This window comes from Neodiprion fabricii, chromosome 6, assembly GCF_021155785.1.
Source record: "Neodiprion fabricii isolate iyNeoFabr1 chromosome 6, iyNeoFabr1.1, whole genome shotgun sequence".
Classification (NCBI taxonomy): Eukaryota; Metazoa; Arthropoda; class Insecta; order Hymenoptera; family Diprionidae; genus Neodiprion; species Neodiprion fabricii.
The window spans coordinates 7,346,714-7,361,209 of NC_060244.1; the positions used below are offsets into that span (position 1 = coordinate 7,346,714).

General features: G+C 40.0%; 3 protein-coding genes across 11 annotated transcripts in view; 1 reads left to right on the forward strand and 2 right to left on the reverse strand.

Moving 5' to 3' along the window:
* LOC124185166 (ankyrin repeat and sterile alpha motif domain-containing protein 1B-like) overlaps positions 1-807 on the reverse strand; it is a 44,138-nt gene extending 43,331 nt beyond the window's left edge. For all 6 annotated transcript variants that reach the window (XM_046575637.1, XM_046575635.1, XM_046575633.1 and 3 more), the window contains exon 1: positions 545-807. In XM_046575637.1, the coding sequence (XP_046431593.1) occupies positions 545-648 (104 nt within the window). In that variant the 5' untranslated portion in view covers positions 649-807. The remainder of the gene's footprint in view (positions 1-544) is intronic.
* Positions 808-848: 41 nt separating this feature from the next.
* On the forward strand, positions 849-7,254 carry LOC124185167 (transmembrane 7 superfamily member 3-like). Of its 2 annotated transcripts, XM_046575639.1 has the most exons (8): positions 849-1,080; positions 2,148-2,495; positions 2,821-3,089; positions 3,276-3,450; positions 3,592-3,759; positions 5,084-5,236; positions 6,322-6,582; positions 6,697-7,254. In XM_046575639.1, the coding sequence occupies exons 1-8, from the start codon at positions 978-980 to the stop codon at positions 6,975-6,977; spliced, it is 1,758 nt and encodes a 585-aa protein (XP_046431595.1). In that variant the 5' UTR covers positions 849-977; the 3' UTR covers positions 6,978-7,254. The 2 variants fall into 2 exon arrangements, with proteins under 2 accessions (XP_046431595.1, XP_046431596.1); XM_046575640.1 differs by lacking the exon at positions 2,148-2,495.
* Positions 7,255-8,249: 995 nt separating this feature from the next.
* Positions 8,250-14,496, reverse strand: part of LOC124185168 (paired box protein Pax-6) — an 89,084-nt gene continuing 82,837 nt past the window's right edge. For all 3 annotated transcript variants that reach the window (XM_046575642.1, XM_046575643.1, XM_046575641.1), the window contains one exon: positions 8,250-12,299. In XM_046575642.1, coding sequence (XP_046431598.1) covers positions 12,211-12,299 — 89 coding nt within the window. In that variant the 3' untranslated portion in view covers positions 8,250-12,210. The remainder of the gene's footprint in view (positions 12,300-14,496) is intronic.

Sequence of the window (14,496 nt, forward strand, 5' to 3'; positions counted from 1 at the left end):
CTGTATATGAGAGAAAAATTTAACTCGTAACATCGTAAATCAAGAACTTGTAGCCCCATCATCGATCGAAGCTGTAAAATGACTAGAATATAAAGTAGCACAGCGATAATCTGCTCAATAAATTTTCCTAATTTCCAGTAACGACGGACAATAACTCCTAAATTTTCCAGAGTGACCCGAGACCCCAACGACGACCTGCGTACAGTAAAATTATTGCTGTCGAGCAGAACTTTTCGCAGAGATAAATTCCTCGCAAGTGATGCAATAGGTCATCAATTCGAATTCGGAATTAGGTTTTAAAAAAACGGGTATTTTCTCCAGCGGATCAGTGACAGAGAACGAACAAGTGGGCAGGGGATTCTGTCTGGCTGTAGAAAGCGGGCAATTCGGGATGCCGAGGGGCTTGATAATCAGGTAGAAGGGGGGCGAATATCGCAGAAAAATCTTAGTAAAAATGAATTGGCCAGAATCCCGAGTAGGCGCGGGATGCCGGGAAGAGAGCAGCGTTGACGGGTGTTAGGCGATAGGAGACTGAGACACCCACCTTGCTAGCGGACCACTCCTCTTTGCTCGCTGTCCCAATATCTTCTCGACGACGGTGACATTGCCTCCTCGAGCTGCTTCCAACAGCTCCTGGTCCTTGCCCATGGCCCATTTACACTGAATCACCCACTGTATACGCGCACTTGTGTATCGTTTATTCCGTTTTACTACGTTAACTCAAATTTCATTGATCCAACGCCGCCATATTGGAACAGACTGCCGCCGGTGGCGCTCTCTTACGTCGCCGAGGCTAACTAAGGAAACATCTGACGTTCGCGTTTCGGGACGAAGTGACAGGTGACAGCTACGATTGCCGCACGCCTGCCCCTCTGACTTGTTTACGTTTCGTCAAAGCGAGCGCTCTCTCACGCTGCAAGGTCGTGCAATTATTCCCTACCTTTCGTCTCGAGGATTTTTACCGACTCTCGGAGGCGATGAGCCGCGGTTCTGCCGCCGCTCTCTTGCTCCTCTTCCTGATCGCGGCAACTTCGTCGGTCACGAGCAACAACGCCGACCCGAGCAGTGCCAAGCCGATCAGTAAGTAGATAACCTCCAATTTTAAATACGGGAGGACAAACACGACGTGCTGTTCGCTCAACGTGGACTAATGTTACTCAATCTCCGCTTTTTTTCTACGCTCCGCATCGCGCCTCGTCGTCGTGTCGTCTTTCTCTCAAACAGCTGTGAATCACGCTTCGCGGTATTCATTCGATTATTTAAGTCTGGCTGATGAAATAAGCGAGGCTTTAATGGCTTTCGGGAAACAATTCGAAACGCTAGTTGTTCTTTTTTTCTTTTTTTTTATTAATTAATTTTACTCGTAGTCAAAACTCAGGGAAATTTTAACTCGAGTAGTCTTGACGTGACTTCAACGAGAATAATAATAATGCACTATACACGTTCTGTTTCGGAGATAATTTTATTTTTTTATACCTACCGACGCAAAAACAGTGTCTGAATAACGTGAATATATTGTTTCGATAATTTTCTAGTGGTCAAAAGATAAAAAAAAAAAAACACAAAACTGCGGACTGTAAACACATCCATGGAAAAGATAAAGAGTGAAAAATATATTTCCCGCGACTTTTAATTCGTCTCATTTATTTACTCCATGGACCTGTAACAGAATAAACACTACTGTGTAGGTATATCTTCAAAATTGCCACGTACAATTTTTCGAAAAAATATGTTTTTAATCATTTAATCCCTCTGTAACAGTTTTGTATTTGTTTCAATTTTTTTTTAATCCGAAAATAGCACACCGCAATTTTAGAAAATGTTCTGTAGGCTTATCCACACTTTCTTGAAAATTCAAATAAAGACTAAATTCACAGCTAAATAAATACAGTTCTGAAATTATAAGAAAAATATATTTGTCGGCCATTTCTAAATAAAAACTACAGCCTGAGTATTATCAATAAAATTATAGGTACACACAAAGAAAGTTTGACTGAAAAATATCGCAATAACAGTGACAAATCGATTTTTTCAAACTTGTTTACAACTCCGCAATTGGTGTTCAGAAAAAGTTGCAACAGCCGTTCAATTGAGGTTTAGAAAAATTAAATGACCCATGTGACACGAGTGTTGAACCAATTTTTCAGATACGAAAACGGTGACGATATCTTTGGAGAATTACGACAAATTTTACAAGAATGAACAGGCATTTACCGAGCTTATCATTCTCGCGGAAAAAACAGTCGTACAGACGATCGAAGTCGTTCAAATTCCAGACGTCGTATCGTTTTTAGTCGTTCAAATTCACACTTACCAGTACAATATCAGTTTGGCCTACGACAAAAATTTCTCACCGAGAAGATACACCTCTGGTACAAATCTCGGTCTTGTTATTGATCTAATTGGCGGTCAAAATACCGCCAGCACTTATGTCAAAAACGAGAACGTGGTGGATGTCGAAGCGATGGTAGCAGTGGTGGCTTATACCGATGCCGGTGAGTATGACACGGTCATATTTTATGGAATTGCGTAACGCGAAACGTTCGTTACTCCTTTTTCACACCGATACGTTGATTCGTTTCTTTTTTACTAAAGAAATAGAAATAAAAATTGTGTCAAAGACTAAGAAGACTCGAGGATGCGATCGTACAGAGTTCCCGAAAATATACTGCACTTGATTCAAAGACGCCAATTGTCTCCTTTTCTGTTAATTTTTATTTTTTGTTGATATATAAAATAATAATTAAAAAAGTCCCGATCCAGAACATTTATGCATCCTATTGTACAGATGTTTGGCAAATGAATATTTTTCCGATGCAGCGCCGGTGCCTGGAGGCTGCAATATGGAATTTGAAACGGAAATAGCGCCTTACCAAAAACTGACGATAAGCGAGTCTTCGGTAAAAGTGGCCATGCAGCAGGCCGCAAGCCCGAAATTCGAAGGGTTGCTGGTACCTTGCGAGAGAAACGGTGTGCTCCACGAAATGTACATGATGTTTTTACCGGAGCAAGATTTCAGCAGCGTTACATACTTCGACGCGGTCCGAGCTGTCTTGACCGTCGAGGGAATCAGAGAAAACGGCAGAAAGGTACGAAGTCGGAACGAATTGATCATACGGATCGGTGCCTCTTTTTATTACCGTATCATTACTTTTATTTTCTTACCCGCTGCGCGTCTGACACGCAGAGGAAAAACGATAAGGCGCTCTCTAGCTTCTCTCTAGAAGCCCTCTCTTATTTTATTTACCCCCTACACCGCCACTCTCATATGCTAGATTCCGTCTTCTACGAGTGGGTCAAAAATGAGACGCACTTACAGTGCTTATCCAGGTACAGGGTCACTCTACGCGGCAATTGCCATTATCGACAACGACACTGCTGCTGCTTACGTACCGGCGTTCACGTACGCTTGTAGTCCCCTGTACTGGACAGACACGTGTCAAGTTTTAAGTACGTCAAACCGCTCTTCATGATATCATGAATACTTTCATCCAACAGAGACGCACGTGATAATTATTTATTATTTACTATTTTCCAACGCCGGTTTTAACACGAGTCGCAGCTAACGTCACTGTATTATTCGCATTGCAGCCTCGTCCTTTTCTAAGGTCCTATGCGCACTCACCCTATTTCTCGGATTCTTCACCACCTTTTTCGGACACAAATGGTTCAAGACCGAAATGTTCTTGCTGGGATTTTTGTCGGGAGGAATCGTTAGCTATATAATCGTAGCCATTTTTGGAAACTACCGACTGGCAGGTAATTAATATAGTATTATAGAAATACTCTCGTGATATACGAAATTCATTCAAATTATTCAGACATGTCGAAGGACATTAGTTTATTAAACAAACTATTATCGTTGCTTTTGCATTATCCACCCTTGATTTTTCTCTCTGAGTTCAATTATTTCGCAAACATTTGTACAAAAATAAGAAAATTTCAAACAGGAAAAAGTCATTTCTTTTTAAATTAAAGTTTCTTTCGCTGAAATCCTACATAATAGCCACTCTGTCTAACACGAAAACTGATTGGAACACGAGGCTGAAATTAGTTAAAAACATTCATTATTGCATAATTTCAGAACGACGTTCAAGGAATTAGCTTTGCAAATCATAAGTATATTTTATTTATCACGGTTTACTAAATTTCCGACATTCCTAACGGTGCGAAGTAACGATTTTTCCTGAACATGCACCCTTACCGTAACATTGCCAACTTCATCCTCATATTTAAACCCACAGATATCTCTACTCTCCGCTCGATTTTCCTCAGTATAATTCGATTAGCCAAATGCGGGCGTTATTGCACATCAAGGTCGCCTGCCGTAAGGCTACGTAGAGTTTTTTTGAGGATTTTACCTTTAAGTTAATTTTTTCAGCGGACAAAAATCGACGCCTGACCACGTAAAATAAAAGTTTTGAGAAGCCATTCGTTTTCATACTCGCGGTATAACGTAGCGTATACATAGCTTTATGTACGTGCTCGACAAAGTAGAAAATGATACCACTGTAGCTGTCGGCGTACAACGATCGGAGCCTGTAACAGGGGCTGTGAAGGGGTCGCACGACCCTCAGGACACTTCAGTGGACAATATTGCAATCTTGAAACTCTAGTGTATCGGCGAAGGCCGATGTAAAAGAAACGGAAAACCTCTTCACGAGCCCATGAATCGATTTCCGTAACACAGAAGTTTTTCCCTTAGCGACTTTTAATGTTGGCCATTCGTTTTTCTCTTTCATTCTTTTTCTCGCTTTACTCGTTACTTGTCGGCGTTACGGTGATTCGAAAGCAATTTTTTTTCTAGATTTTTGGTGAATTGAAACGACGGTGTAGATTTGAACGAGTTTTTTTTTCTTGTTTTGTATCCGATAGCTTCGTTCTCGTCACAAAAGCTTCACGGCTAAAATTAATCTCGGTGGAACAAATGAATTCGTCGATTGATATTGACTAATTAATTTGTCAACACGAAGTAAACTCTCGAAGTTAGATACTTGCCAAAACCCTTCAAAGTACTTACAGAGACTTAATTTTGTGTATTTTAAAAGTCTGAAATGAACAACAAATCAAACTAATGTTTTAGGGAATATTGGTATACCAGTATTCGTGGGATGCTTATTGGGATTCGCGTGGCTCGGAGTTTGGTGGCTCTACGCAATACCGATTTTACCAATCATGCTGGCCACCTTGACTCTGGGCTTCATCGTGTCGAGCATCGCATACTTCAGTTCACCAGGTGTGTACCAAATTACGTAATACGTTGAATTTGCGTGTACTATCATCTTTATAAATTTTTCTAGACGCATTAACAAAATAACGAAAAAATCCACGGGTACAAGATAATAAAGTTTCCGCTAAAGTTGGTACACCGGGTTTATGCACGGAGAGGAAAACGCGTCCCCTTTTGCTCAACACCCGCAGGACTTCGACGCCACATTTACACACGCATGCATTATATACCTATAGGTACATGCGTGAGCAGAGAGCGAGAGAGCGCCTTCTCTATCAATGTTGTTCACTCATGCGGAAACCTCGCCTTCCAATTCGCCCTCCGCCACCCCCCTTAAATAAAATCACCCTTCTCGGCTCGAGCCAAACCCTCTCCCGCAGGACGCAGGCCGCCTGGGGTCCCATGGAATATTGTAACCAGCTTGGGAGATTCACATTTACCTAATTGTGTCCCCGTGTTTATTTAGCGCTGAATCTATTTGGGCTACATGCCTTTATACACGTGTAATATGAACTGCCCCTGATTATTACGCCCTGCTGCAGAACCACCACGCGATTCCCACTCCTCTCTCACTTTTTCATTGCTAAAATCAACAGCATAATTTCAACGATCATTCGGTGGATCTACCGCTTCGCTTTTACCTGGTAAAACACTTTCGCGGTCCTTTTTGACATTCTCTTCGCTGCAGAACCCTGCATATGTTTTTTAAGTCCAACTTGTGACATCGAGATATTCTATACCTGCCGCCGGCAGCATTACGGATAAACCGAGATCTGATCTCTGATCTAGATCTTGAATAGCTGCGTCCTGGTACCCTGGTATCGCTTTTTCTCCCAGCACTTTGATCCGTTCCGAAATCTTCACGATATACAGCGATTCGAAAATTCTCGGTTGCAACTCTTCCGATAGTTTTTTTTTTTTTCTACCGCGACTCCAGGGCGGTGCAAATTACATTCGAGTAAAAATTTGCAGTACATATCACAAGCACAGAGTGATTTAGTTGCACCTTATTCAAAGAGACAAGATGACCAGTTTTTTTTTTTTTTTCTTGAAAATGTATCGAAATGCTTGACAGTTTTCTGAACTTTTAGCCGGAGATCCTTACCTGGAAAATGATACGAGCTTCTGGCTGATCTTCACCCTGATAGTCCTGTGCGTGCCGTTGATACTGAGCACGGTGATGAAGAGCGCGACCATCGTCTCCTGTGTGATCCTTGGATCGTACGCGGTGGTTATTTCGATCGATCACTACGCGGGTTCGAACCTCAAATACATCGTCATCAACGTCATGAGACGGGCCACTTCGCCCGGCTTCAATCTCGCCGTCGTTCATCCACCTTATCAATTTAAAGGTAAAAAATAATATAGACACCGTTCTATCTTCCGTCGTCAAGTTTCGACTGTGTAAAAAATAATCACTCAACGATATTCAAATGTTATTGCCGTTTTTCATTTACCGTTTCCAGACATATGCCTGACGCTTTTCTGGGCAACATTAGCGATAGCTGGTTTTTGCGTTCAGCTCTATCAAAATCGCGGAAAGCCACCGTTTCCCCCGGGGATGTCCAGCTTGCAGGGAAGCCGGATTCTAGTCACGGAAAGAACGCCGTTGCTAGTTGAATCCAGGATTCCCGTAGTGACGCTGCGGGACGACGACGACGACGTCTTCTATTCGCCGGACAGAAAGTGGTACAGCGGTATTCTAAAAGCAGTCAGAGGGCGCAAAGAGTCTCCCAGACATACTTGACATGACCTGACTTGATATATCTTACCCCGATCGTCCAGAGTTACTTTTTTGCTAAACAGATTATGCTCGAAACATCAGTAACTCGACGAGTTACCGAAAGGCGATAATTATTATATAAGTATCAAGTAAGCGCACACATTCGCGTATATATATATATATACATATACCTAACTATGTCAGTTAATACAACAAATCGAGACACTTTCCATCGAAAGAACCGAAAAGAAACTTGTGTTATATTATATTTTATACAATATACACACGTTAAATTACTCGATAATCAGTTTTCTCATTAAATCGTGAAACGCGGCTCATCCTTCTCCCCGATCCAACCAAATCCTGCATCCCGACTCCTCGCCAAAACTCTTCAACATTGCACCGAAGCACCTATACCATAAATAATACTCGTTGATCCCATAGAGGTACGCAGAGGGCTGTACGAGATGTTATCTCAAAAGTGCTTTCATTGTGGCTAAAGTGTTTGCGTTTAGCCTATTTCTCGCCCCCTGCCCCCGGGCGTATTTCCCCCTCTCTCCATCTCTCTCTCTCTCTTCTCTAGTTTCTTTTTACCTTTTAAATTCCGTTTTCGAGCACGTATATAACTCGGCCGTGTGAGTGAATCGCGCACCCTTTTTTCCTACGCCTATACATGTACATACACAGAGTGCAGGCGAGTTGTTTCGTGCGGTATGATCCCACCGCCGCCGTTAACACGTCTTGTATTGTGCCGACTATAACAATGACTTGGATGGTTCCCCCGGGGGTGAAAAGCGGGAAGCCCCCTCATCTCCTCGTGCGAGTCGTCCGGAGCCGGCGAACCCCGTTTTAGTAAAACGTTTCGCCTCGTGGAAAAGAGGATGCCACCGCGGCGAGTGATTATCCTCGAAAAGATCCTTGGGGGCTCACGCCGGCATGAAACGGGATTAGAAAAGACCTTTTCATAAGTGCACACGGGCCTTTATACTCTTCGGTGTACGCCTTCTCGAGTTGGTGCCCCGCGCACAGGATTTTCAAACATTTCTCATAGGCGTTTATTTACGCTGCAGGCCGAAAACCAATGTCTATGATTTTTGTAAATTTGCGAAAAATCAGCAGCCGTATCTATTCGGACATCAATCCTGTATTGACCCTGTAAATAATGAGATATTAAATTCACATCGAATTTTTTAAACTTATAAAGTTGGATCGTAGAGTTTGGAACGTGGAAAGGTCTGTGTGGATAGTCTGCATCTTTTCGCGTCAACGATTACAGATTATGTCATCACAACGGTGTTAAAATGAATTAATAACATTTATTGAATCGAGACAGTGACACCTAACAATGGTTTCTATTCGCTACTAATTACAATTCTCTTATGGGTAATCACAGCAACAATATTATCTCAATATTCACAACACTTACATAGATTACTGCCGCAATAATAATATATATATATAATATGTATATTTATATATATTATCCATTCTCGTTTAATAAATTTATTTATTAATCGTATGTTTTTGCTTTTTTTTTTTTGTTTTTTTGTCACTTTGCTTTTTATCAATTTATTTATTACACTTTATTTATAGTTCGTAAGTGAATTTTTGCATATCACTTCCATGTTATACATTGAACATTATCATACGCAAAACGTCCCAGTCAATCTTCTCCTTAAAAACGATGATAATACTCTTCAAATTACGCACTCTTGATTTGATTCAAGTATTAATAAAAAAATTTCATATACATTGCGTCAATATTTCTCACTAATACGTTCATGAATCGTAAATGAAATAAATATTGAAGTTATTGTTGACACAGCCAAGAATTTTCACAGAATCACTGTAAACTACTACATTTGATAAATCTGCGAGCCCGTAATCGAAGAATATAGTCGAGGCATATGAATCTGTCAATTGGAAATCCTCCATATGAAGAAAAGTTTTCAGGATAAAAGAGAAGGAAAAATATTGGCGCGCATTTTACACAGTAACAATTTATCAGTTTCATTCGAATTTTACTTTCGATAATTACTCGCGTCAGTGTTTGTTTTAATCTAAGGCCGAATGAGCACAATTTAGAGGACAATTAGGCATCGTTATCACAAGCGTATGTACGTAGGTTGCACTGCATGCTTACCATTTCGCTCGTACATCGAGTAATTAGCAACAGGTTAAAGTGGTTTCATGTGTCTGACACGTGTCACGCATTAAGTTGGTTCAGGACGGCTATGCGTCAAGATTGTCGAAGGGATCCCTGTTTAACACGGAAGTATTATGCAAGATGGGTGTGTGTGTGTGTGTGTTGTGTGTGTTACAATTTGACATAATCGACTGGAATGATCGAAGTATCAGAATGCCGAACCGAAAGCGACGCTGCATATAGAATTATCTGTTTCTTTTTTTATTATATACGAATATGCAGCCAAAGTCTGTTTCCAATTAGAACTTTAACTTTGTTATTCGTTAATTATTACGTTTTCTTTTCTCCAAAAATATAAATTTAAGACTAATGTACATTATTTTACTTTACTTTTATTTTATTATTTTTCATCGTCTTTGTTTTTCTTCTTGTTCCTCTTCTTCGTTCATCTACTGTACGTATAGTATAATAATAATGCGAAAATTGTGTTTTCAAAGAAATTGCATCGGTTAATTAACTGACCGTAAATAATGTCAATGTAAGTAGCTCCTGTGGGTATTATAATAATCATCAATTGCTTCGCTGTACTGTCACGTGTTTTATGCACGGATGATTTTGACACACTCTATGATATTTCGATAATTATAATTATAATAAAACACAACGATTTACTGTTTCGGCTTTTCTGATTATCTATTGATTGGTAGTAGTTACGGGTAAGGTAAGGTAGTTAGGTAGACAGGTAAGTAACGTCACCTAAATTCACACAGAGCTGATCGTCCCCTACACGAATTCATCACACGACTCTCTCTCAACTCGCAAAAATTGAGGGGTAATAAAACTCACAATCAGATACCCAGGGAATTGCAATCCACGAGGCGTTAACACCGGCGAAATTCATTTCAAGAATGAGAAAATAAAAAAAAATTCAGTCGAATATCGCTACCGGAAAATCAATCGCGAAAGTATAACTGATACGAAGCGATGTTAAAAATTAATAAAACGAAAAACGACATTTGTACTAATAGATTCAGACTCGGACCGTTCGAACTTATGCATATTTAGGTAGACGTTGCAGAGGTATAGGTAAAAACGTACGTTATATATAATGGTGAATCGAATTTTATCGAATCGAGCCACGCGTTAGATTATCACAACGAAGAAAAAATAATAATATTGTCAAGTCCAAGAAATCATACGTTTCAACATTCCTTGAAAGATTATATGTATATTTCATAAGACGAAAAAATCGATTTGACTCGGGTTTGTTTTTATTGCAACAAAGAACTGTATTCGTGTAAGATCTATCGAAATTATTATTTCCTTGGATTCGTTATCAATTTTTCTTCGATTGCATCATGGGAAAGAAAATACACTGAATATTACCTAGATTATAGACTACAAGTTTACTGTAGGTAAAATTATTCTTTCCCCCTAAGTATTTGTCTTTTCTTCGTGTGAAGACGACCTTCGATTCAGCCGAAGAGGTTGTAAATCTTGGGAACTGTATATTATATGTAATAACTGGCATTCGGTATATAAGGTACTATTATTTAAATATATATATATACAATGGCAATGTTAACTATATAATTATAATCATATACACTATAATATATCGACTAAACCAAAGGTAACAAATGCTATGTCATATTATTATTATACAATCTGTAACTGAAGACAAACGGTTTTTTTTGCTGTTCTCGTTTCCCTTTACTTATCAATTTTTTTTTTTCAATTTTTCTTTTTTTTCCTCTGATATTATTTCTCTTTGTCTCATTTTAGAAAAAAAAAACAAGCCGAACTAAAAAAAATTTTTTTTTAAATTGACAACCAACGATCGACGGCTACAAAAAAATATACCGGCAAGAATGATACGTCAAAAATTGCTTTGGGATCCAAAGCAATAACCATAAACCGTCGTTCTGAGATCATTGAAGATTTATCGAAGTATCCTGCAGCAAAAATTATCTGTTCGAGCCTGTTTGTTGCAAAAAAAGAAAAAAATATGTCGTTGTATATAACTGACTGTAAATAGCGTAGCAAAATCGATCCTGCATCGTGATTTTTGTGCGATTATTAAATAAAAATATTTGCCGATTGTGTCCGGAGAGAAACAAGCCGGAGAAACAATTTTTTTGCGATACTTTCTATCGGCATGGAAAGGGAAGAATCCGTCGATCTGTTCGACAAACTTTCGCGATGACTTCGAAAACGAATAATCAAAAAATGCAAAACTGATAGAACGCGGCAGCCGACTGAAAAAGTTTTTAAAAAAAATTTCTAACTAAAGAAAAATTTATAAATCTTGTTTTAAATAAATACGTAAACTGGGAAAAACATACTTGTTTATTTGGGAAAATTAATAAGAAGGATAAGGTATACGTTTGTCGGTAAAGCATTGAAAATAGATTTATTTCCGGTAGAACCGGAAGATCAAATTAAACGAGGTATGGCAATTTTTCATGCCCATCGTTTCGTTGTAAAATTCCGTAAGTTTCGGGTGTTTTCATTCAGCCGCTTCCGAGATTATCGCGAGAATTTGTCGGGACAACCGACAGACGGACTTTTTTCTAAAAGTCTTGTTTTTCGGATTCCAGAGGTTCGAAAAAGTGATTTCCGACCGAAACCAATTCTAGCTTTCCTTACATTGCCAATGGCGATGAGAACTAAAATACTCACACACACATATATATATATTTGTAAAAAAAACTTGCCGATTTCACCGCGCACGTCGATCGCTGGAAGTAAAACGTAACGTATACGAGTCGTTAAAAAAAATGTCGAGTATAGGTGTAGGTATTTAAAATATTATTTGGTTTACCCTGCAGGTTGACCCGGGCCTCTCGCGAATGTCGGAGGTCCTAGTCGCGGCTCCGTTTCTCACTCGCTACCGTCGGACGTGTGCGTCGAGGTAGTCGCCGGCGGACTTGGCTGATGCTGAGGGTGCTGGGAGTGCTGAGGGTGGTGCTGAGGATGGTGCTGGGGGTGCTGCCCGGCGAGGCCAAGGGTTGCGAGCAGCGGTCGTGGGACTGGGGCAGCTGGAGGATGTGGCGGCGGGCTCTCCTGGCCGACGAGGAGACTCGTCGCCGGGAACCCGAAGAGCTGTGATCACTGGAGCCGTGGCCAGTAGTTGCCGGCGAGGTCCGGAGTCTGCGAGGGTATCTGAACCGGTACCGAGACTCCCGCCGATATCACGCCTGGAATTAGACAATTACGAAGCCAAGGTACAACGATATCCAGAGTTGGCGGTATTACAGCAACGACGACGACAACAACAGCAACAACAATATCGAGTTTTTATACACCGGAATTATATTTGGCATATCGATCAAGCTGGATCGAAGTCGTGGAATTAACGAATCCTCTTAAAGTTAGGCAGAATTGATAGTTTGTGTAACGAAATATTCGCGCTACATCGTTAAAAACATTTTGCGATCGTACTTGTGTTAATCAAACGAAACTTCAAACTATAGACACATCATTTTTTATACAACGTTGGCAATGCAGGGTTTCGACGATATTCAATTGTACAATCTTCATTTCTGTCACACTTCAAATTTCCTTCTCTCATACTCTGGAACGAACTGCAAAATATCTCCGAGTTTCGACTCTTCCTCGTTTCTATCAATTTGCGAAAATTTCGCATACCTATATAATGTATAGACAAGCGATCCATCCACGGATTTCTTGTTTTTTTATATTCCGTGAACATTCATCGGCATACACAGATACCGCTGCGCGTACAAGTGCGGCAGTTTATCACACGTGGGCGACGTGCAATTTTCTTTTTTCTTTTTCTTTTCCCCTTTTTGAGTCGCACCCTTCGCATGGCTAATATGCTGCGTGTACAAAGTGTAGAATGAGGGTGTGGGCTGGGTGACACTCCGTGACTGTATAACTCTCTCTCTCTCTCTCATTTGGCGGAAACGATACAAGGGTTGAAAAATGATTGATCACTGCCGGCACGTAGCGTTACGTAAAGGCGTAACTAAGAACACATGAGAGTGGGACACGTCGTATATGTATACTCCTACTGTGTCATTGTTGCGAGGCAATGGTCCAGCTCGACAAGTATTTGCGACTTCATATTATATAATATATTAGTGTGTACGAACGGGGATGTTATTACGAGGGGATGTTGTCACCGTAATATAAGTAATAACCGTTGATACTCGAACGACCGAAACTACGCGAAGGGTTGCACTTACCACAGATCTCTCTATACGTATACATTTAATACTCGTAGCTTACCGTATAAATATCTATTCAATCCATTAATTCTTCCCTTTCCTCTGCATTTATACGTAACATTTTCCGTGTTATGTGTATAGAACAATTGCTTCGGTAATAACCTGTAGAATACAGTAATCGAATACTTACGTTCCGTACGTGTTACATAGGCTGCTTTTCTCACAACTTTGCGGGTTTTGGTTTCAATCGCCGATTGAAGGTGGGGGAGGGGGGGGGGGGGAGGGGAAGTAACGAGATTAACAAATTGCTTTCGATTCGATTCTTACGGTGGATAAAACGTTGATTTCCAACACTGTGCGCGTTAGGGTGTAACAAAAAAGAAAAAATTCAAACGTGGATCAAAATTTCGGTAGAGCATCTTAAATGTAATATCTCGACCAAATATGAGCTCTTTATACTGATATTTAGAGTTCGGAAATCGATTAGAGTTAGAAAAATTCTATCTCAGTATTTCTTTATAGAGCGTGGTATTTCCTATAAGAATCTGTATTCGGATAGTTTATAAGCCAAGCCGTTTACGAGAAAGACAATGGCAAATTTTTTGATTTTTGAGTGTTATTTAAATGCAAAATGGAAAGCGTAAAGTATAGGCATCTCTAAATATCAATATTAAGAGCTCATGTTTGGCTGAAATATTATGTTTGAAATGCTCTACCGAAATTTTGATCAACGGTTAATTCACCGTAAGAATTGGATCGAAAGCAATTCGTTAATCTCGTTACTTTTCCCCCGTTTCAACTGGCGTTTGAAAGTAAAAGTTGCCAAGTTTCACAAAACGAATTTACAAAATTGATCGTAAATTTTCTTGCGAAATCGCATCGGTAGATTCCCTCTCCCGGGTGTCATACATCGATCGCAAATATCACCAACTCTATTTCAATGGTGAAAACGTACCTTAAGAGCTATACCGTAAACAAAAAGATTACACGTGCAATGGGAACCTGTCGATGAAGAAAAAAGCTTGGTGGAAAGATTGCGCGAGGAGAAATCCTCGAAATCGAATGTGTTCGTTAAAACAAACCTATTAAATAATGCAAGATAAATTTGAACGAAATAAAAACTTCCGCAACAACGGCGTAAAGTGTGTCCAATGAAAACAAGCAGTGTTTTAGTAACGCCGGTATAAAACGAAAATATTATCAG

Excerpts from the sequence above, each read along its gene's own strand:
- LOC124185167 (XM_046575639.1), top strand. The coding sequence starts at position 978 with ATGAGCCGCGGTTCTGCCGCCGCTCTCTTGCTCCTCTTCCTGATCGCG. Across the intron at positions 1,081-2,147 it reads GAGCAGTGCCAAGCCGATCA|ATACGAAAACGGTGACGATA; the intron begins GTAAGTAGATAA and ends CCAATTTTTCAG. Across the intron at positions 2,496-2,820 it reads GGTGGCTTATACCGATGCCG|CGCCGGTGCCTGGAGGCTGC; the intron begins GTGAGTATGACA and ends TTTCCGATGCAG.